Source organism: Larus michahellis, chromosome 1 (genome assembly GCF_964199755.1).
Source record: "Larus michahellis chromosome 1, bLarMic1.1, whole genome shotgun sequence".
Taxonomy (NCBI): domain Eukaryota; kingdom Metazoa; phylum Chordata; class Aves; order Charadriiformes; family Laridae; genus Larus; species Larus michahellis.
In genome coordinates this window covers 132,786,774-132,809,652 of record NC_133896.1, presented here as the reverse complement: position 1 = coordinate 132,809,652, position 22,879 = coordinate 132,786,774, and the positions used below count along the sequence as shown (strand labels likewise).

Sequence of the window (22,879 nt, the reverse complement as noted above, 5' to 3'; positions counted from 1 at the left end):
CTATAACACAGGTCCTCGACTCCACTTGTGAGCCTGAAGGTCAGAAAGCAGGGTCCAACATCAAGAAATCAAGCTTGCTGCCATTTCTATACTTTTTCACTTTAAAGTCAAGTAGCCCATGTGCAGTGCTAGCTGGATTCTTTTTATTCCATTGGTGGCATTTTTGTAGCTGCTCTCAGTAAGTGCTATCTATGAATATGCAATTACATAGAGGTATATACTGAAAAAGGCTGTCGGCTTTCATGTGGAAAGGAAGCTGATCAATAGCAGTAGATTCCAGCACGTGTATAGTCCAAGAGTATAGCGTATTTCTCACAGACAAGCAATTGAATTTCTCCATTTGCATCTTTGTGAATGAGAGGGTTTTGTTTTCATGGATTTTGTTTCAAGGGTTCTCTGGAAAACAGCGGACTAACTCACACATGCAAGAGAAATAGCAAGACTACATGGTGTAATAACTGCGATATAAAAATGGAAAACCTAGTGCTGTTCGAAACAGCATGCATTCGCGTGTTTATGCAATAGAAATATTTGATGTGTTAGGACTTTTAAATTATATAAGCAGATATTAGTTCATGTGATACTTAATTAAATAGCAAGCACAAGCTATTTCTGAGGATATGCTAAGAGCATTTTCTCTGTCCTTTGCAGTATCTTTCTGACATAAGGTGGGAACACCACGATTTAAAGCAGAAGCACATCTAAACTACACTTACATCATTCTTTTGTTTACATAGAAAAACCCAATATGAATAAGCATGAACTGCCTTCCTACCCTCAGAGGCTTTCTTGCAGTAAAAGGGAAAGTTGGCCTTGATTTTATTCACCTGTTTTATCAATAATCAACAGGTTCAGTTCATCAGGGCTCCAATTTTCAGTGGTGCTTAATGGCTTTCCTAGTGAAAATATAAACAGAAAAGTGGTTTCACATAATTTTGAACCAAATTGAAATATTTTGATTCATGTAAAAGATGCATTTTATTTCAATTGTGTTTATCCTATTGTGTCATATTGCTTCATGAGAGTGGCAGTTTTCCCATCCATGTGCTTGACAAACTAGTCTGGGTCCTTTCCAAATGACATTTTCCATCATATGGTAGGAGCTGATAAAACTGGTTAGTTCATGAAAATCATGAAACTGATAATGTTTCCAGTGTGTGATCAAGAGCAAAGATCACCAGAGGAAGATATAGTGTTTAACTATTTGTTGTTCGTTATTTGGAGTCTCAATTTCCTTAACACCTACCTAGCAGGTGTAGGTGACGTTGTGTGTGCTACTTTCCAAAAGCTCTACTTTAATAAAAACTCTTCCATATGCATCCCATCTCTACAGTATTTTTCAGAATACTTCCTTGCCTGAATAATTCCCAGCAACCTAGTCAATCCATGGTAGGCTTGTTTATGAAGAAAGAGAAAAAGGGGGAAAGGATTAGTCAGGCCGGCCAATGGAAAATAAAACCAGAACTTATTATTTAATATATATGCGTGACTCCAAAGCTGAGAATTTGCTATATGTACTCGAATTATCTAATGATTGCACAAACACTACAATCCCTCTTCCCAAAGCAGTTAAAGAGCAGGTATTACGAGACATTCTTGTAAAACACAGTTTCTAACACTGCTTATTAAGTGCTATGTCTGAAGAAATAAACTGGCTGAACAGTTAGGGGCTGAAATAACCACAAGAGGTTGAATAGCCGTTAATTTGTATGTAAACCGAATTGCCAAATCTGTTCTTTATGATTATTGAATTTTTCGTTTAAATGTGATCTGACACAGTAAGTTGTTTGCTAAAGCTCCCCAGAGTTAACCTCTTTGGGAAAAAAAAAAAGTGTGTTATTTGTCATTATCTGGAATCGAGGACATAGTCTGCATTTCCCTTGTACAGAAAGTGTTGTGTGGTGCACCTGAGGGGGAGGCTGGGAAAAGGTACTGGGACTCCAGCTGGTTGCCATGATTTGTGTGCAGGGTTTTTTGACGCGCACTAGCACCCACAAGAGACCCACTTGTAAACCCACTATATTCTGTTCAGAAAGAACGGGAAAACAGGATTTATAACAAAACCTCTGTGGCAAGAGATTTGAATGTTTTCATCCGTTGGGCCAACACTCTTCAGGTTAAAAAAATAAAATAAAAGGCCAGTTATTTCTATAGCTTGCACAGGTAAAAGACAGCAAAATGAAAAGGGAGCTGTGCTATTGCAAGTATACTGTATTAGAAAATTATTGTCATTGTAGGCATGGGTGGACTGGATTTATCATTACATTTAGCAAAACAAGTTTAGCAACAGCTGCATTATAACTCAGAGGAGATGCCTAAATCCCACTTTCAGTCTGCTGCTGCTTTGCCTCTGGATTTTGTATGGGAAGGAGGAAAATGTTGAGAACTGCAATGGCTTGAAACTGTCTTCCTTAACTAATAAAGATATTACTCCAGCTTTGCTTGGGGCCCAGGGTCATCTGCAGAACTTCAGGAGTTTACCGTTCTTAATATATTTATTATTAACAAATATTCTTTACCACAGACACACACATTGAATTAGTTTAATTTTTTTCCTAATCTAACCTTCCTGAAGTGTAAAAAGATAAACAGGAAACCCCCTCCTGCTTTTCTAGGAGTTTCCCAAAACGTGACCCAGAGCAGAACTTCACAAAGCTAAAGCCACGAGAGGCAGTTCTGGGGCTCAGAGTCTGCTGAGGGGCAGTGGCATCCCTGGGTGCGTGACCTACCTGCCTCGCTTTTGAGGCATAGAGAGAGACCATAAGGAGCATGGTCTCCCATATGGGACTCCTTACTGGACTCCTTTTGGCAAAGGGAACTTCAGGCTGCTAGCTAAGCTTGTTTTTTTACCGTGTAGCATCATTAAAATGCAAAAGCCTCAGCACCATAGTCAAAGGCAGTGTGGTTGAAAAAAGAATCCCGAAACAAAACACTGAACATTATTAAGCTGGGCACTGTGTGGACAAATTTAAAGCTCCCAAGTCATAAGTCTAAAAGAGCCAAAAACCATGTGAAGTTTGACATTTAGATCCACCTCTTTTTTTTTTTTTCTTTTTTTTTTTTTTTCCATTGGAGTTATTTTGTTACCTAGGATATTTTCTTGTGACTTATATCTAAAAGCAGCTAGACTTTTAAAACAGATATTAGGTTTTGATCTGACAGAGAGGGCACAGGAAAAAAGTGTTTGAGAAATGCATTTGTCTAAGAAAACCCATGAGAAAATATGAGCTTCTAGAGTAAAAGTTAAGTCAAGCTTGTAAAACAATTGCAGTGACTTTCCTTTCTTTAGCAACTCTTGCTTTATGCTTTGTGCTAGTTGTCATCTCCCACTCCAGCCTCTACTTCTGAAGAGGAAAGAATGAAAAATACTTGCTGAACAACTAATTTATCAGCCTGACATTACCATCTATCAAGAAGAGAGGCCCGCTGTTAGGAAAATCAAGATTATTGGTTCAGGGGTTTTGTTACCTCTTGTGAAATGAAGGTTAGTTTAACAATATCCATACCTGAGAGATGTCCTGGGCATTTTGAGCCCAAAGTCCCATACATCACTTCTTTTTCTGCAGTCTGCTGTAGTGGTTGCTGTCTTCATTGACTCTCTCCGACAGCCCTGCTGCTAAAGAGCCCATTCAAAGCAGAAAGGATTTGGGTTTCTTTTCCTTCACAAGCTATGAAGCAGTCTACCAAAAAATTTTAATATTCTTGGGTTAATCTTAGATCTTATGATGTATGTTTCAGTATAGCACCTTAGTAAGTGTTGCAGACTCAAATATCTCAGGGCTGATAGCAGGGAACATGTAAGCAGCAACATACAGACACCTCCATTAAGTGTCCCGCTGTTGAACTGCAATTCAGCAGCTGGAAGCCTTGCAGGATAAAGGGCTCTTCATATGCCATACGGCAGTGAATGGCTATGAGTGGGCAAGGGAGTTTAGCCCTGTGGTGAAGGAGGGTTATTTTCTAAGTAAAAATACAACAAAAAAAAACCCTAACAAAGCAGAATTAGGCTTTTTTTCCCAACTAAAAATATAAATCAGAAATTCAAGAAAGTAAATTTTTAACCTCTCCAATAAATAGAGATATTTACAAACTCAGTGAAAGTTCAAAAGCTACAATATCTCCCTGATCTTGTTACAAACCTTCTGCTGATGTCTGGTTTTCTTTTTTTTTTTTTTTTTGGTGGAGGAATGGTTGTGTATACTCTAAATTTATACGTTTATGGCCTGAAGAACTGATTCGATATGTGATTCAGAGTCCTGTGCAATCAACATTCAGCTCTGCAGCACAGCAAAATATGGACAGGTCTATTAATGAAGAAATATAGCTGTGTAATCGCATTGAACCACTTTGTATGATGCTTGCATAATAATATTTAGCGGAATGATAATACCCAGCCCTTTCAAACCTACACCCACTGAATTCAAAGTAGAGGGAATTTCCACATTGTGTCTTCACAATAGTATGGATGCAAGACCTGATGCCTCGCCACAGACTTCACAACTTGCTGCTCAGTAATGAGACTAGAATTTAGCCTTTCCCAGCTTGCAGTTATATTTCTGAAAACAGCATTTATTTATTGTAATTTGGCCTTACCTGCTATATGAAACATGCAGCAAGACAGTTGCAATCTGGTAAGAGCGTACAAGATATCAAGATGTGAAAATATGTATGTAAACTGGAAGGTAGCATAGCAGTAGGTTATGCTTTGCGTAGGCAAGGAAGGAATCAAGAGGAATCTCTGTGGTTCATCCTTCTCTAAGGGAAGATTTACAGATTCCGAGTATATGATCATATGACCAAGAGTCATGGCTAAAACTACATGGTACCTTATTTTCCTTTTTTTTTTTTTTTTACAAGAAGGTTTTCAAGAACTGTTAAACTGTTTTAGAAAAACATGAGCAGCATCTACCTATCTGCCCACTGGACTCGGCAGATGACATTGGCAAAGCAAGTGGGTCATTGACTTTATGAGGAATTACGACCTATCCGTCACATCTAGGAAGCTAACAGCTTTTACACCCCTCCACTTGGAAGACTGACATTTTTTCAGTGCTTTTTCTCTAATGTGAATGGAAAAAATGGTATTTAATTTGTGTGTGAGAGGTTTTGACTGTGTTTGCCTCAGACTTTTATAATTTCATTTTGAGGTGTTGACATTACAAATAAATGGCATACTCATAAGTGTGTAGGTATTGTCTGTGCATAATATGGTTTACACTGTGCAGTAAAAGAAAGTCCCATATTTCAGTACGCAGCCTTTCCCCTCTCTTGGCCCTCAATATTACCAGATGCTGAGCGTGGGTCTCAAGCGCTTCACTTCCATAATATCTCTTGGAGGATTCTTCTAAAAAGCAGTTGCAGAAGACGTCTGATACTTATCATTGCTTCCAACAAAAATGGTTGTCCTTCACTGAAGAATCTGTCAAACCAAAGGCTAGAACAGGTGCCATCATGGTGTGTGCTAACTTGTATGACTAACAGTGCAAGTGTAATTTAGACTGCCCGTACAAGATGACATTTCACTAACCACAAAACATTCACTATTTCCTAATTACAACTAGCAGGTTCTTAGCAGGCTGATGTTTTTAATTAGAGCTTATGCACTAGGAGTTTACTTGAGGTGTTTGTTTGGTTTTTGTTTTGTCTTTTTTTTAAAAATGTTTGGAAGTTAGACAGTGCCCTCTCCTGGACGTAGGCTCCCATAGCAGTAGTTTGCAAAGTGCCCCAAATGTGGCCAATTAGAGAAAATGGACACAGAAACGCTGTGTTGCTCTGCTGAAGGGATTTGCTGATTTCGAGGAAGTACACTTTGTTGTGGTCCCTCCTTGCATTCTGCTCTACTTGAAAGCGCACTGTGTAACAAAAATTGTTGTCAGTTTAGATGGCAAAGAGCTTTTTATTAATTTAACTTGAACCCAGTTGGGAAGAGTTGACAGTGCGACTTTATCACAGCGAGCAGCAGGAATATGTATATTCCAATTTTTACAAAAATCGGCTCAATGCAATGATAGCATATTCAACTTCAGAAATGAGGGGGATGGAGAAATATGCATTTCAGTGTTCTTCTATGTGTCTATTGCATTATTTCACAGTAAAATATGATAATTATTAAGAAAAGTCAAAAGCGTCATTTTTATTTTTATCCGTTCTTGAGTGTGTTTTGGGGTGGGTTTTTTTTCTGGGGGTAGGTGTTAATAAAAACACCAACACTATGAGTTTCACTTAATTAGATTAGAATTATCTCGTGCCTTTGGACTTTTCCAGGGTCCATAAAAAATCAGTTTACCCAGGACATAACTTGAGATAGAACATTCTCAAGAATTTACGACACCTCACAGCAAAGGGGACAGAGAGAGAGAGAGATGTATTTCGCTAGTAATTTAATTTAAAACATGTAGTTAATCTAAAATGTGTATTTAAAGTCCTTCAAAGACAGACTATAAAACTGTAATAATCCAGCATTTACAGGAAAATTTAAATTAATGGCATAGAAAGCATTACATATCCATTCATCAAACTTTTACGGTTTTCATATCACTTTGGTAGTTTTTCTCAGCACAGAAAACACATGGAGGGATGTAGTTGTGTAGGGTTAATTGTGAGTGATTTCTACTAATTGGCTGACACGTTGTTTTACACATCAGCTTAAACATGAAGCAAAGCAGCTGTTGTATTTATTTACTTAAATTTTGCATGCTTTCTAAAAATCTGCAGACTTCTTAAAAACAGACAGCCCATGCAGAGCAGCCGCTCTGTGCCAAACTGGGCATCCTCTCTGCTCGATTCAAAGGTGCACTTCTAGGGAAAAATACAGCCCACCCTACAGAGTACGCTCACTCATATGAGGGCAGCTCTGGAGCAGAGATCAAGTTGCGCTCCCAAACTACTCTGTCCACTCATAATATTGCCCTTCAGTCAGCCTTTGCCCATTACTTACATGTGCCTGCAGCTGTGAGCATCTCTCCTTCACCAAAGGAGCTCCGCTGCCCTCCGCAAAGAGCTGTGAGCTCTGGAGTAACAGACCTCCTCATTAATGGTCACAGTTGGTCATTAGCTGGTCACTGAATCTTTCTTGATGACCCGCTAATGAACTTCCCATTGGCTTATTGTGAAGATTGGTCAAGGTAGACACTATAGGTAATTTATAGCTGAACACCCAGCGTGCTAATGGCCTTTGCTCAGCGACCGCAATCGACACAGTACTACTAAGAGGCATTACATCCTTCCTAATTTATTTCTCAGGTGTAAATATTTCATGTTGAATGGAAAATTTGGATTCTGTGTTTAAAAATATGATTACATATTTTATTGAGCGGGAAACTTAAGAATTTAATGAGGAAAAAAACCTTAATCTTACAAACTCTGTTTTTTCTGGCATTTTTTGCCCTCAACAAAAGATGTTTATTTTTAAATAAAAAAACATGTGCACATTAATATTCAGCTGTAAAAGGCTCAGAGGCCTGCACAGTGCAAAAATCAGCTCTCAGTGGATGCCTGTTAGCTGCAGGAGCCGGGAGAGCTTTGATGGTTCAGCACCTGTGGTGCCTAATCTCTGTGATTCTTGGATAAGTTGGCCAGAAGCTACAGTCCCTCTACCTGTGATCTTGCCAGCTCTTAAAAGCTAAAAAGTTTCAACTGGGCCTTGACTTGGTGGGAAAGCTCCAGAAAAAGCCTAAGAAGTGACAGTGATGTATTAGGTAGCACTCTTTTCTCTGAGATTGGTAGATAATGGCATAGGGGTTATCCAATTCTCACAGGAGCCTGCTTTTGCGTTAGATACCTTCTCCTGTTTCAAGAGTGATCAGAGTCCATCAATTCTGCAGTTACTAGGCATTTCACAGCCCTGAATACATGCTAGATTGGATGACTGTGGTTGAGATATTCATAATCCTATAACGTTTTGTATTTTCATTTTCACTTGCTCATCTATCATAATTATGATGCAAAACCAAAAAAAAAAAAAAGAAAAAAAAATTATTTCATTTTTATCTGCTATGCACCTGCTGTCAGAAAATGGGGTTGCATCTGTTAAGATGTCCTGGGCACAACCAGTAAGTTTACCATATTCCATTACAGGTTTTCATGCACTTGACCCACATTAAGCGGTGTCCCAATGCTCATGTTATTCCTTGCAAATGGCTTCAAGATCGCAAAAATTTTTCTCTCCAGTGCTTCTAAATGGCACTTCTTCAGCTGTGTAGAGCTTGAGGAGGCGGTTTCCAGAGAGGTGTCCTGGCCATTTCTCCCCAGGGTGTGGAAACAGGAGCTGTGCTTGTCTTTAGAAAGAGAGTTTTTGCCCTCTCACCGAGAATTTTCAGCTTCCATTTGGTGACTTTGGCCTAAATGAGATGAGGTTATCAAAATGTCTCATTAGTCAGAGATTCAATTTCATACCTTTTAATTACAAATAAGACTGTCCTCTCCATCCTAGTTTCAAATTCTGGGCTACTCCTGTCTCTCTAGCGGGCGCTGCTGGCAGAGTGTGGCACCAACCAAAAGTTCATGAAATGACGAAAAGCAACTCAGTTCCTAAACAGCTTGTGAAAGCAACATAGGTGGTACTTGCCTTGATGTTGCACATTTTGATTACAGAATATTTGGTTCTGCACACTTCATGGCATGGATGTGAGAGTTCAAGCCAGATAGAGGAGTCAGATGCTTTTACAGAAACCCAAAAAGCATTTCAGATAAATAAGACATTTATTTAATAATTCTCAACTTCTTTTTATACAGCATCCTGCATTTATTTCTGTATTAAAAAGTAAATAGAATTTGCAAATATTAATGTCATATGTTTGAGAAGGACCAGGTCCTGACCCAAAGCGGTGTATTTTTGAGGAAATTCATTGAACTCACGTGGACTTGTCATGTCATCTCAGTACAGAATGAAGTAGTGTCACCAACGCTTTTTTTCTGCCTTTTTTTTTTTTTTTCCCCAGGAGCTGTGGTCAGTAAGCTTTAAAATCCTAAGATCAAAAAAATTGAAAGTGTAAATAAGATATGAGTTTGGTCTCAGCAGTAATATAAACTCCATGAAAATACACTCCTCAGGGGGGAAAAAATACACTCCTTAAATCACAACACTTCCTTAAATCACTGCGTAATTATCCACTAAAGAAACACACATAGCAGTGTAGAAGAGTTAGTGCATGTTGAGAAAAACATCTTTACAGCAGTGAGTGGGAGATCTTTAACTATGAGGCTGTCCTCTAGTTAGTTTTATCTGATCTAACCAACACACAAAACATGTGCAAAGTAACGTTTCGATCCCTGTATGTGCTGAAACCCCAAAGCCAAGTGGTACTAACACAATATAAGACTACGCAATGAAAATAAACCAGAGTGAAGGCGTATTGCATTTTTAATTTTCACTATAACAATTAAATAAGTAATGCTGCACATATACAGAATTTCTGCTCCTTGCTGCATGTACCTAATGGTTATTCCCATTCGCACAGCGAGACACACACACGTCCCACAACGTACAGAATGAGTTTGCGTGTGTTCTTTTTTCAGGTTTCAGTGTTTAATACTTTCCTGCAAAGGTAATGTAGCCATGAGCGCACATCCTTCTACTGGCTGTCCCATGGCAATGTTACTCCACAGGAATCTACTGACCACTTTGCAGAAACCATTGCGAATTTGAACTATCACAGATGTGATTGCATGTCTATTTTACCTAACCTTTATCTGTTTTCAGAGAAAACATGGAAATCTTTGGTTAAGTTAGCTTTTTTTTTGAAAAAACATAGTCTTTAATTTCCTTACCAAGCATAGAAACTTGGTGAAACCATACAAAGTTGAATCCTTATGCAACATTTAATTTCATTTTTATTGTATTTATTTTCAGAAAATATATTTAACACTAGTGGCAATACAATAGATACTTTTGGATGTTTCCAACAGGAGCTGGAAATTGAGGGTCTCTACAGATATAATTTTTTTTTTAAATCAACAAAAGCAACTGATTCAAAACTGAAACTTTTGTTATAAATTTTAATATAACATCTTTTCTTACATTCTTTGTAACAGGCGGTTCTGCTAATCTAACCTGCCGAGCTTTCTTTGGATATAGTGGAGATGTCAGTCCTTTAATCTACTGGATGAAAGGGGAGAAGTTTATTGAAGATTTGGATGACAGTCGAGTCTGGGAAAGTGACATCAGGTAAAAGAAAAAATATTCTGGTTTTTTCAGTCAATATCTTTTTTTCATAGTTAATGTAATACTTGATGTCACGGACTAACTCAGGAACACTTTGGGTCTGATCCCTGGTTTTGCAAAATACATTATTTACCTTTTCAACTCCACCAGCAGAGAACAGAAAAATGCACGCCTCAGCCACACCTGATGTTAGAGAGCTGCAAAAGCAGAATAGCTGCTCGACAAGTACCGTAGTGTAACCGACTGGAATTTGCATAGTGACTTTTTCCAGCTGTGGCAATCTACAATAAGAACCATTAAGACAGCTACTGAGATGAAACAAAGAAAAATAAATACATCAAGGGAAACAGCTCAAAAGAAGCCTTTTAAAACATGGAGCCCTAAATAAACGCTGAAGTCTGGCTTCTTTTTTGAAATGTTTTGATTTCTTTTCTTCAAGGAAAAAACTGAGTTCCCTGGGATGTTATGTGGCCTGTGAGAGCCAAGCATCCTGTTACGTGGGCTGCTTATATCTGCTGAAATTCTTGTTTTGGAGAGGATCTGGCAATTCACACCATGTACTTTTACTGTTCCTGAAAGTGCTGCCTCATTTACAAATTAAGAAAGAAGTGGTTTTGTATTGGGAATTACATGCTTGACATAGTGCACCAACTCCTTTCCAATATGAAGTATCTACTTGGATCTGAAGAGATTCCTTTTTCATTTATAATTCTGCATGTGTGTGTATCACTGTGCCTATATATCATGGATAAACCCAGAAATGAAGGCAAATCTAAGTGTGAGTTACAAAGGAAGCTAAATAATCACAGATGTGTTATCTGCAGGGATTCTGCAGTTCTTCCTATGATTTATAATGCACAGTCAAATTTTATAATACATTCAAAATAATTTTTCAGACCCTGGCATGAACACACTGTTTCTGAGTGACATGTTGAAAAGCCTCAGAAAGTGCACAAATAGTGCACCAAATAGTTTGGCCCAGATGCCTAGTGTCACCCAAAATAACTGTTTGCACTTTTTTCTTTTCTAACATTTCAAGACTTCACACACTACTGATGAAGGTCTCCATCAGAGTGTGCAATAATATATTATCAGTGTGCACACCATCTTGCTTAAAGACAATTAACTGAAGCTCTCATTAACATTTACAAAGCCAAATCTCCTCATTAGAAGTGAGGAAGAAAAGGGCATGATATAATTTAATTAAGATTTCATCAAACCATAGCCAAATTTGAAGACAGAGAGTTGTGAATTGTAAGTAGCATTATTATGTCATGATTATCTAATGCTCTGCTATGATACAAGCAGAATAGCTTTGGTTGCTTTATTCTCAGGGTTCTCAAGGAACATCTTGGGGAACAGGAGGTTTCCATCTCATTGATCCTTGACTCTGTGGAAGAGGCAGACCTGGGGAATTACTCATGCTACGTTGAGAATGGGAATGGACGCCGACATGCCAGTATTCTTCTACATAAAAGGGGTAAATATTCAGCTTTTCTCCATGAAACGGTACATTATAGGGGTGGTCAGTTTGTAGAGCTTCCTTCTGATACAAGCAGGCAATTTGACTTCCTGAGATATTAATATGTAATGATTATTTTCCCCCAAGCATTTGTACAACTTCCAAAATAAAACAGAAAGGTTGTTGTTAACTATGGCTGTCAATGGGAAAAATAGAGTAATACCTTTTAATTATATTTATATAAAAGATGCATTTAATAATTCATGAACTTTAAAGCTCATAAAGGCTCAATAGAGAAAAAAAAATAGGAAGCCACAGGTAATAAAACTGTAAAAATTTTCTGTAAGAAATAAAATCAAATATTAGAAAAACCAACCAAAATGCACTCCTATCAGAAATGCCACCTAAACCCCATGCCAGGGGAGCTCCTGCATAGTCTGACTAGGGGCATTTTCCTTCTAACACATTTGTTTAACACCAACGTTTCTGAAGTGAAGTATCACAACAGAAACTTCTAAGGACCTTCCTGTTTCTACTCACCACTCACATCCTGTGATTCCAGCCTGCCTAACGGCCACAGCCATCTCCCACGGAGATAATTATGGAGAGGTGGAGAATCTCTTGCAAAGCAAGGTTCCCGGATCCACTTTGTTCACTTTACCTCCCAGAGGGTGCTCCACATGCCGCGGCTTGATGCTCCCCACCCTCACGCAGCATCCTGCTGGCTTAAGAGAGCAAAGAATAATCAGGAGTAGGGTCTGTACTTCACTGTCATTACTGTGCTTTTTTTAGACTGTTTGCAAAGGTGAGCAAACCAGGTTCTTACTGTGGTGCTGAACTACTTGTGGCATATCAATTTACATCAAAGCAGTTATATCTTCCCTAGTTTTAGTCTTGTAGCATGCGAAGCTGGGCTAAGTTTAAAAGGAAGCTGTAAATCAAGGTAGTGTGACTCATTTATTTAAATGTATTTTGTCTACCTCCAATTAATTTAAGAGAACTAATTTTTAGACATTTTTCTGAACTCTTATCGTTGCTTCTTAAGACATGCAGATGTAAATAACCAGATGTTCTGCTTAGCCTGGCATTTGCCATATTTTCCAGAATTTACTGAGATGGGAAATTGACTTACTAAGTAATTGAACCTCAACAATTTACCAGCTAGTAGTCATATACGCCTAATTCAGAGATGTTTGAACCCAGAGCTTAAATGCACAAACACTGAAATCTAATGTCTTGTTTTTTAATAATGAAATTAGTGCATGGACCACTGAGAATAAAGATTTTTTTTTAAGGCTTAAAATACTTTAAACCCAATACTTAATTAACCGGCATGTACTAAGTCACATGCTGATGGTGAGTCCTTATTTTCCCTTCCATAGAAACAGTAGCTCCAAGACTGCCAGCACGTAAGTCTTTTCTGTTCTGTGACCAACAGCTTTTTAATCTAACAGCGTGCATGCATAAATTTTGCAAGGGTCTACGTTCCTTGCTTCCTTTCTTAGAGAAATCAGTATGTCAAACACACCACAGTATGTGGCCTCATGATGACATGCTTAAGAGGAAGTAATCTCAATATTTAATTGCCCTTACAAATGGTAAAAAGCTAAAAATAGCAAACACCCCACCCCCCCAAATATTTTTTCTTCCTCTTTAAATAAGGCTGAATCTGAAATTGTGATTTGGAAACAAAATCTGTTGTGCCCTCAAAAAACAAAATGTACTTGTTACAGGCCTTCTACATACTTTGCACGTTGACTACTGTTTCAGTGAAATGATAAATTAACCATGACAGAGAAAAATTTGAGCTAGTCTCTCAGGTCTCCTAGGAAGAGGAGCTTTGCACCACTTGCTTAGTCTCCTGTATATCACCATGACAACATTTCATTTTAGGTTTCCTTGTTTAGATCCACATTTAGTCTCTGCTAGGAATGAGCTAGCTGTTTATTAATTTCTGATTATTGGCTCACTTAGAACAATTGGGACCTAACAGTTAGGTAAATTTTCTTCCTGAACACTGAGGCATTTGCAGACGTATTAGTTTTGGCTGGTTTTCTAGGTGGTGATCTTTTTTTCCAGCAGTATAAGCCAACAAAAATGCTGAATCTCAAATGTTCACTGGATACCTGAAAAAGAAATTATAATCCTTCTTAAACTTCACATGTGGTCCGTGATCACCAGGATCTCAGAAGGGACAAGAAAGCAGAAAGCTCTGTTACTGAACAAAGAGCATTCCTGGGAAAAGAGGTATTTGGGGCTAAACGCTGCAGTGGGGATTCAGGTACACAATTTAATCCTTTCAAACACCCTTGCAGTTGCTGCTTCGCCCGGGTCAATATGTTCTCTGTAAACTTAAACTTCCAGGGGGAGCTTTTGGATATGCCTGCAATGACGTAGGCCTTGAAAGGGCAAGAAGTTCAGAGTCTAAATCATCAGCAAAAACCTGGATGTGTCTTCCTCACTCTTCCCGCCGGTCAGCCCAACAGGGACACACACTCACCTCACAGAAAACACAAGCAGGGTCCATCCGATGGTTGTCCCCACCACAAACCAGTGCCTGGTGCACTCTGCCAGGGAGAGGGGGCTTCTGCGCCTTCCCTGACATGGCACATGAATGGCAACCCAGAGCCTGCCCTTTCCTGAGAGGAACTTTGGGAGGGGAGCAGAACACTGCTCCCTCAGACTCCAACGCTACTCTTGCACGAATAGTGAACCCAGTTTGGGCATCCAGCACCAGGAGAAAGCTGGAGCCACTGGCACCTCCTTCTAGCCCAGAAGCTAACACTCTGCATCTCGGGAAGCTGAGCCCCCATTTTCTTCTGAGCTTCTTCTACTTTCTGACTGCCAGCGGAGAAAACCTATGATCTATGTTTTTGTGCAGCCAGCGAACCATTTTTAGGCTGCTAACTTTCCTAAGTCGCTGTGCGTAGGGAGCATTTAACTCAGAGCTAAAGGCAGTAGAGCATTTTAAGCATGACAATGCCAATGCTGTTTCCTTTTCTGGTCCATTCCTACAAAATTTATCCATAAATAATCAGAAAAAGAGAGGGATCAGAACCCAGGAGATTTAACTTTCATTCTCTTCTCCCATCTGTTGGCCCAATCTCTTTCTATCACCTTTACAATAATCAAGTTATTTTCTCTTTTGTGTGAGGAAAGAGAAATCTACTTGTTATAATCCAAGGCTGATTTTGTTACTTATTGGTGATAGCTATCATTGATCATCTGTTGCAGTTACAGGTTAATCTCCAGCCAGGTAGAGGCATCTTCTAGAAATTAATTTTGAGAGTGGTACTGGCAGCAGCTAAGCACAAATTTATTAACGACAGACCACAAATTGCAGATGATATAAGGGGTGGATCACACACTATAATCCCATTTTTTTCACAGGTTTTTAATGCAAGAAGACAAGCCCATGGTCTATCAATGTAGCAGACAAAAATGTAATGCATAAGGAGAAAGAATGCTCAAATTTTATCTTGGCATTATTTTTTTAATGTTAGTGATATGATTTTAAAAGCTTAATAATATACCTGTATTTTTAATGGGACAGACACCAGAACTAAGAGCAGGTAACATACTTTATGCGTTTTTCAAAGTATCTCCTTCCCTTTCTTCCCATTTTCTCAGTGCTGTCTAATTTCCTGTCCTGGGCCTCTTTTATGTTTGGAGTTTGTTTTCCTCTGTCATAGGTGTTCTTAATGGACGTATATGGGTCTTGTTGACTATAAGCTAATGAGAGATGGTTAAAACAACTTTTTTTTCTGTTGCTACAAAAAAAGACTTTCACTGAAATAAGTTGTTTAGAGGAAGAGATTTATTCTGTTTGAAATTGCCCATGAGAATATATGTTTGAAAAAGAAAAAAGTTAATATTTCCTATAGCAAGTGCATCTTGAGGAAACATACAACTGAGTAGGCATACTTTAAACTCATAATTTATTAACGCAAAAACATCATATTTTTATTTCCTGTACAATTTAATAGCAAATTCTGAATAGCAAGTAATTCTGAATTTTCTTCATACAGTTATTAACAATAACGGAATTGCTGACAAGCACCTTAAATTACAGTGAAATTCACATAATAGTGTAAATCTGTTTTATTACTTAAGGACTTGATTAAGTTAAGTTTTTGATCTCATGAGCATTTTCAGTCATTAGGACACGATTTCCATCAGTGGTATACCGACGAGTGACAACTGAGACTTAAAAGAGAAAAGACACTAGTTCTTTTCTAACCTCTGCAAAGAAACTGCAGGTGTTATAGCTCCCTTTGCCACAAAGCTTCACGATGCTTCTGAAGTTTCTGAATGGGAGCTCGTCATGTGAGAAATGAGATCAATGAGCTTTATATTTCAACTTCTGTTAATTGGTCCTAATTACCTGAACATTCCCAGCAAATCTCTGGGTCTCAGTGGAAACAAACCTGTTGTAAAACTCTGACCCACTTGGTCAGTTAAGACCTTACACATGTATATCTTCCAGTGTATAAAGCATTCAGTTTTTATTCTGCACTGCAGAAAAAGCTTTTCTGAGTTCCTAACCAGGTTTTAGAATTGAAATTGAAATTTTATTTGATTTGATGGAAATCGATTTTTCATCCCCTGTGGCCATTGAAGAAGCCTTGAGGTTGTCACTGGGCTGGGCAGTGCAAAGGTTCAGTCACCCAAGAGGTTTATGACATTGGGACAAAAGTCTTATATCACCTCCCTTCCTGAACCAAACCTAACCAAAAGAGACTGTTCTTTTTACACTCAATCTCATCTAAAAATCAGTAAATTTGTAGAATACTAAAGACTATTGCCTGACAGAAACTCTTGATAAGGCCATTTTCCTCATCAATGAAGTTTTTCTCATCTTTTAGAAAAATGGACAAAGACATCTCCAGTACAAAGGTTAGTCAGATTGCTTAGCAGGTGCCTAAATCTAACATTCCTCTGACAAAGTGTCAAACAAGTTGGTTTGTTTAACAGATTCCTTTTTAAAACAGGTTTTGTACCACTTTTATCATAGTTTTTCTCTTTATATAATGTCTAAGTGCAATTCTAACCTTGATTGGCAGGGATGAAAATATTTTAAAATAAAATGTCACAAATTGTTCCCATAATCCATGCAGAGCTAAATTATTCATTAATGCTATCCTCAGAAAAAATGTAAACAGTATGTTTGATGATCTTACATCCTTGGAACTTGGTACTCCATTTTTTCCAACATTTTAGCACCTCCCAGTTCTTCTTACATTCATTTCTTTCAGAAGATCTAAAAGAAGTAATTGTGTGGGCTGTCTGATTTCTGTAGTGCAATAAGCAAATAGAAGTTCTCCTAATCAGTAAGGTTTTAAGTCACACACAATTCATTTATTTAGGGAAGCTAACCAGAGATTAATGCAATTCTGCACCATGATGACTTTTTTCCTTCAACCTGAAATATAAACTGCCTTAAAAATGCAGTGTTCTGTATTTAAGTGTGGTAAACTACAGTAACATTGCAGCGTCTATATTTTTTTCAACCTTATCCTCTTTTGAGCTAACATACTGTTGGGGATGGTGTAATTATTCACCTGCTGGAAACAGGTATCCCACACTTCTCAGAAGAAATAAAAATGTCATTCGTAAGAATACACTTCTATTACAATAATTTACTATCTCTATTCTAATAACACTGAGAAATCCAACAGCACCAAGGCTCAGATATACTGCCTGACATACTAATGAACAGATTAACAAGTTCCCTTTCTAGTATTTGCACAACTATGTACACAGAATCCTGAAGCCGACTAGTTGTTTTTCAAAGATGAATTGGGAATATATATTACATATTGATCTAAAAAATAAAATGAGATAACTAAGTCTCAATAGTTCTTATAAATAAAATGAAACTACAGCATTAAAAACCATATTAAAAACTGTAACTAAATTTAGCCACTTTAAGTCAATTCTGCAGACATCTACAGGCATGCGTGGCCTATGCTGGCAGGAAGCATATACTTTGTGCTAAGAAATGGCTTCATAATCAAGCTAATGAACATCCCAGATTTGTTTCTACTGGTATCAGAAGTATTATTGTCCTGCAATATCAATCGGTAATTGTCTGCAACAGCATCCATAAAGACACCTTAAATACAAACAGATTTTGTTTGGCACATTGAAACAAACAAATACAAATCCTAAAAAATAGAGAATAGATTTCATATATATCTATATACGCATATTAGATATGCATATGCTGTATAAAGCTGTGGTTCCATATGCTATACTTTGGAAAGACAAATTGTTTTACAGCCATGCCATAATGAATACTGTATTAAGGGGGTGCGGGGGGCGGGTGGGGGGAGAGAAAAAAAGCACATACTCCTCCATTTTTAAACTGTGCGTATAGATTTCTTTCTTCCTAACCTCAACTCTGGCTACGGTTTACTGCTGATGTCTGAAATGAGACTCAGATGAGGAATGCTGTGTTAGACAGACTCCTTCTTTCTTTAGAAGAAACACACCCTTTTATAACCAAAGCTGCATGTTATGACGTGTTGGCTGTCAGTATCTGCCTTCTTTACCTTCTCTCAGGTGTTGTCACGAGAGCTTTAGTGTTGTCTTCAACTGCCCTCCTTCCAAATTATATTCATTACCTTTATGTTTCATTTAATGTTTTAAGTCTATGAAAGTATACCTAGACAAACTGAGAACTGTCTCTAACCAAACCTTGTAGCCTTGTGAGTTAAATCGTCCAAGACAAGCAGAGAATGGGAAAGATTGTAGACCACAAAGTTGCAAAGATTTATGTATGCACTAACCTGAAGCTCTGTGAATAGTCCTGTTGACTTCAGAGGGATTACTTATAGTCTGCGAAGTTAAGCAATCTGCGTAAGTGATTGCAAAATTGAAACCTTAGATAGACTGTAATTGGATTTTGAAAAAGGCTCAGACATTGAATACACAGATATAAATCACACATCCTCGAAGAGTTATAAATCACAAAAAATGAATGTTTGAAACATAATTTTTTTTCTTAGTAGCTCAGCTGTGTGTGGACTAATGAATAGAATAAGATTAATTTTAAATTATCACAGATCATTAAATGTAAAGTCCCTGAAGCATGTCTTATAAGTCAAAAGATATGAATCTTTGAAGGCACCCTTTTGTTTACTTTCCTGTTACAACTCCAGCTACAACAAGTGAATTACCTGCATGACGCTGAGAAAGGAAGTTTATCAAATATTGAAGCCAGGTGAAGATCAAAGACATATCCTACAAATATGCCCAATAATTAGGATAGAATCAGTATAAAAGGAGTGCGCTTATTACCAGCCATATCGTGCCGGATATTTGGAGAGGACGCGTACTTTGTTTTGATTAGCTGTCTCTTTCACTGGGTTGCTTGGACAAAGCCTCCCGATAAGGAAAAAAAAATAAAAATTGTAGCCATTGGTCAAAATGCTTGTAACAAATCTTGTTTTAAGTTGAAGCTATTTATTCAGAAACCAATCTACTACTGCAGCAGTAATCAATGTGTTTTTCCTTGGAGTAGAACTGTTCCTGTGCTACTGGAGAACTATTGTTAATTGCCTGTAACTAAATGATTGCTGTGCTTCTGGATGTAACTCCCTGGCACTCGCTCATTTGTTGTGTTTAACAGAATGCCTGTCCCCCTAAGGGTTAGACGAGTAATTTTCCTCTACTATTTTCTACATTCAGCTTCAGCTCCTTAAGGAGGGCCAGGTCTGTAATTTGAGCAACGCTCACACAAGGTCTAAATAGATTTTAAAAGGTTTGCACTTTTCGTCTCTCCCCTCTGATGTGGAATTGTGCTGAAATTGAATCTTTTTAGTGTAGAGCCACCACAGGAAACTTGAATTTCAGCAGGAAAAACATATCACACTTCAAAGGGAGTGTAATCCCCGCCGCAGCAACAGTGCTCAAATCCCAGTGCAAAAGGCAGAATAAAGCAGCAGGAAAAACTGTTTTTGTGAACGTAACCTTACACTCCAACCTTGCTGTTACACTTCAGCTTAGCTTTAGCAGTCACTACGTCATTGTTGACGTACACGTCACCAATGCCCTCAGCATTCGCAGAGCACCTTCAGGAGTAACCTCTCCTACCAAGGAGTCAGAAGCACCTTCCCCTCTTCCCATTGGGAAAATGGAGGCACAGAAATGTGAATGGCTTCGGTCACCCCAGGGGCCGACAGCGGCAGCAGGACCCAGCCTTCCGCTCCTCGCACCTCCGGTTTGGCCCAACACAGGGCAAGGCTGTTCACCAAATCCCCGCCGGCGGCTCGAAACCAGCCCCTGCCCGCTCTTCAGCATCCTGCAGGAACACTGACGCTGGGCCTGAAAGCAACGGGCTTGGCGGGGCGCCGTGCCCAGGCCAACCTCTCCCGCCTTCTGCCGCGCTGCACGGATGTGGCCGTCCCCCTGCCAGCACTCCGGGGGTTACCTCGGGCGTCTGCGGGGCCCGGGGTAAGGACGCAGCAGTCTGCCGGGCTCCTCACTGCTCCCCTCTGCCTCTGAACCCTGGCTAATAGCACCCCAGACGGAGAGCGGACATGTGCTGGTAGACGTTGCTCAGCACAGAGGAAAATACAGGCTTGCTGTGCTAGGTGGATAGGGCGTGAAACTTACTGTGCAAACAGATCTGCTGTAAGAAAGAACCATCTTATCCTTGTGCTCATAGGTGATCATGGTGGGCTCAGCAGCAGCACGTGAAAAGGTAATTTCTAGTAGGTTTCAGGGTGACTTAGAGAATTTAGTTGTTTCCTTTGGTTGACTAATTCAGGACAGTTTTATGTGTGTTCAGACTGACGTTACTGAAGTAAAAAATATAAGCATAATTTTGAACTATTTTAAGGGGAAAAAGATAACTAAGAGGGACTCTGACGGTAAAGCGATGCAGTGCATTAGTCTGATTTCATGCACAGTGACAGAGAACAGATGACTACCTGCAGTTATTTTTTCCTTTTAATCTCAAAATCATTAATTTAGGAAAAACTTTCGTTTTCCAGCTGTAAAGTTTTTCCTTGCCTTTAATGAGTCATAACATCAGGCACATAAATAGAGTATTTTGTGCCCAGCAACCCGAAATATTAAAGCCTTTCTTCTAGTAACCATTGAACAGCTGCATCACCTGCAGTACAAAATGATAAACAGGGTATAGTAAGCCAGTGCAGAGTAATTTCCATTTCCACTTATATTCTAAAATACTGTATTACTTGTCTATGCAAACAAATTTTTGTTGGGTGTTTTTAATAACATTCCCCTCTCTGAACCAGAAAAGTATGGAAAGTCTGAAATAACCATGTCGGTCTTAAAAATATCTAACACAAAGGAGTTTCCAGCACAGTTTTGGAGAGAATGACATGGAATATAAATGCCGCCTTATTTTATTTTATTACACTTTTAGTGTCTTCCAGAGAGCAATGAAATCTTCTTACAGTTGCCTCAAAATAATAAAAAAAGTATGCGATTCTCAGTAGACACAGTCAAAATAAATGGAATTGTCACTTTTTCCTCTAACCTTTTATTCCTCTAATTGAATTCTATTGTGCTGGAGTATCATATCTGCATAACCACACACACAAAAAAAAGGTTACTTCAGGGCTACCCTGCTGCACTCCGACAGAAGCTGCCCACTGTAAGAGGGTATTGTGAAAATAACATGGAACTGAGCTTTCTCCAGTACAGATTTTTTACAGAAACAAACTGTATGTCTTAGATTTCGAAGACTTGATTTCTTGGCGTTCCTCAAAATGGAGCGATAATGGAAATGTATGGGTGGTCTTAAGATTTGCCATCTATTATTCATTTCAAATCACAAAATTGTTAGTAACGCTCTTCCTCCTCCCACCCTCCTTTTTTTAACGTTGCCTGTTTTCAGTCAATAAGCAAATGAAAAGTAACAACAAAATGGATGCCACATACCTGTGTGAGCTTCCTTGAGCTGGGGGAGGTGAAAGCTCATGACGGCATATTACTTATGCACTGGTAAGTGGCCCCACAGAAGACACTGCTGGTGGTAGACACAGTTGTGGCCACACTTGTGGTGTGTTGTGGCCACATTTGACTGGAGTCCTCATCCTCAGGAACGGAGCTACATGGCGACGATCTCAATCCATCATGTGAGTCTCTAGTGTCAGAGTGGAGCAGAGACACCAGGGGGTCATGGTCTGAAGGGGAATGTCAGAATGGGCAAATCAGAGTGGTTTGCTGTGACTTCACATAAGCCGAGCCCAATGGGCAAAAGGGGAGAATAAAGACGAATTGCAGATCATTGGGAAACTGTATGAAAGGTATTAACACATAACGGAGATGTGAGACTGTGGGGTTCCTTGGATAATTTGTCTTCATATCTCTTCAGTTTTTGGGTTTTGTTTTAAATATTTTTATTTTGGAAAAAATAAAACCCCTTAGTGTAAACTTATCCAGTAGACTGAAACTCATCTTATGTGTGTGTGGAATAAGGGAGGAGTTTTGTTTGCATTATAGTCCCCAAAAAAGAAACATTCACCTCTGCTTTTATTGTAAGTAGAATGTCAACTTTTATCTGTTTAAAGCAAACTATGATCTATCTACAGAGAGGAAAAACAGAGTTATCAAATATCTCTTAGATATATGCACATACTCATACACATACACAGCCCCACACCCCTCCCCAGTGATTGTTATTTTTTAAATGAGCAATTCAGATGGCGTACTAGAGGAAACACTAGTTTATTAATGAAAAAAAAAATCTATTAATTAGATATTTCCTCAAGGGCCCAATAACTAAATAAATACATAAACAACCTATCATTCATTATTTTATTTTAATGTTTAACGTAAGCGCGAGGTCGGCTGCTAATCTTTCACTGGTTTGGAATGTGGTTGTTATTGCGTTTTGTAATTCTTTGCAGAGCTGATGTACACAGTTGAGCTTGCTGGTGGGCTTGGTGCTATTCTGCTGCTGCTTGTTTGTTTAGTGACTATCTACAAGTGTTACAAGATAGAGATTATGCTCTTCTACAGGAATCATTTTGGAGCTGAAGAACTAGACGGAGGTAAGGCAGCTTCTTGGTATGTTTCCTGCTTTCAAAGGTATGCCTGTCTTTTATTTCTCTCCACTAAGGGCCAAATTTCATTTCAGTTCAAGATGTGTTAACAACTGCAATTTTTATTTCTCACTGCGTTAGGCACTGACTTGAATACGCGATCCTCACGCAGCACATTAGCAGCAGCGATTGCTGAGCTGATGTGAATGCTGCTCTCTGGAGCTCCAGAAGACA

General features: G+C 38.8%; 1 protein-coding gene across 1 annotated transcript in view; it reads left to right on the top strand.

Annotated features, from left to right (window-relative positions):
* The window catches only part of IL1RAPL1 (interleukin 1 receptor accessory protein like 1), a 769,335-nt gene that overhangs the window by 720,679 nt on the left and 25,777 nt on the right, over positions 1-22,879 (top strand). The window contains exons 7-9 of the mRNA XM_074604365.1: positions 10,033-10,165; positions 11,497-11,642; positions 22,511-22,654. Of these exons, the coding sequence (XP_074460466.1) occupies positions 10,033-10,165; positions 11,497-11,642; positions 22,511-22,654 (423 nt within the window). The remainder of the gene's footprint in view (positions 1-10,032; positions 10,166-11,496; positions 11,643-22,510; positions 22,655-22,879) is intronic.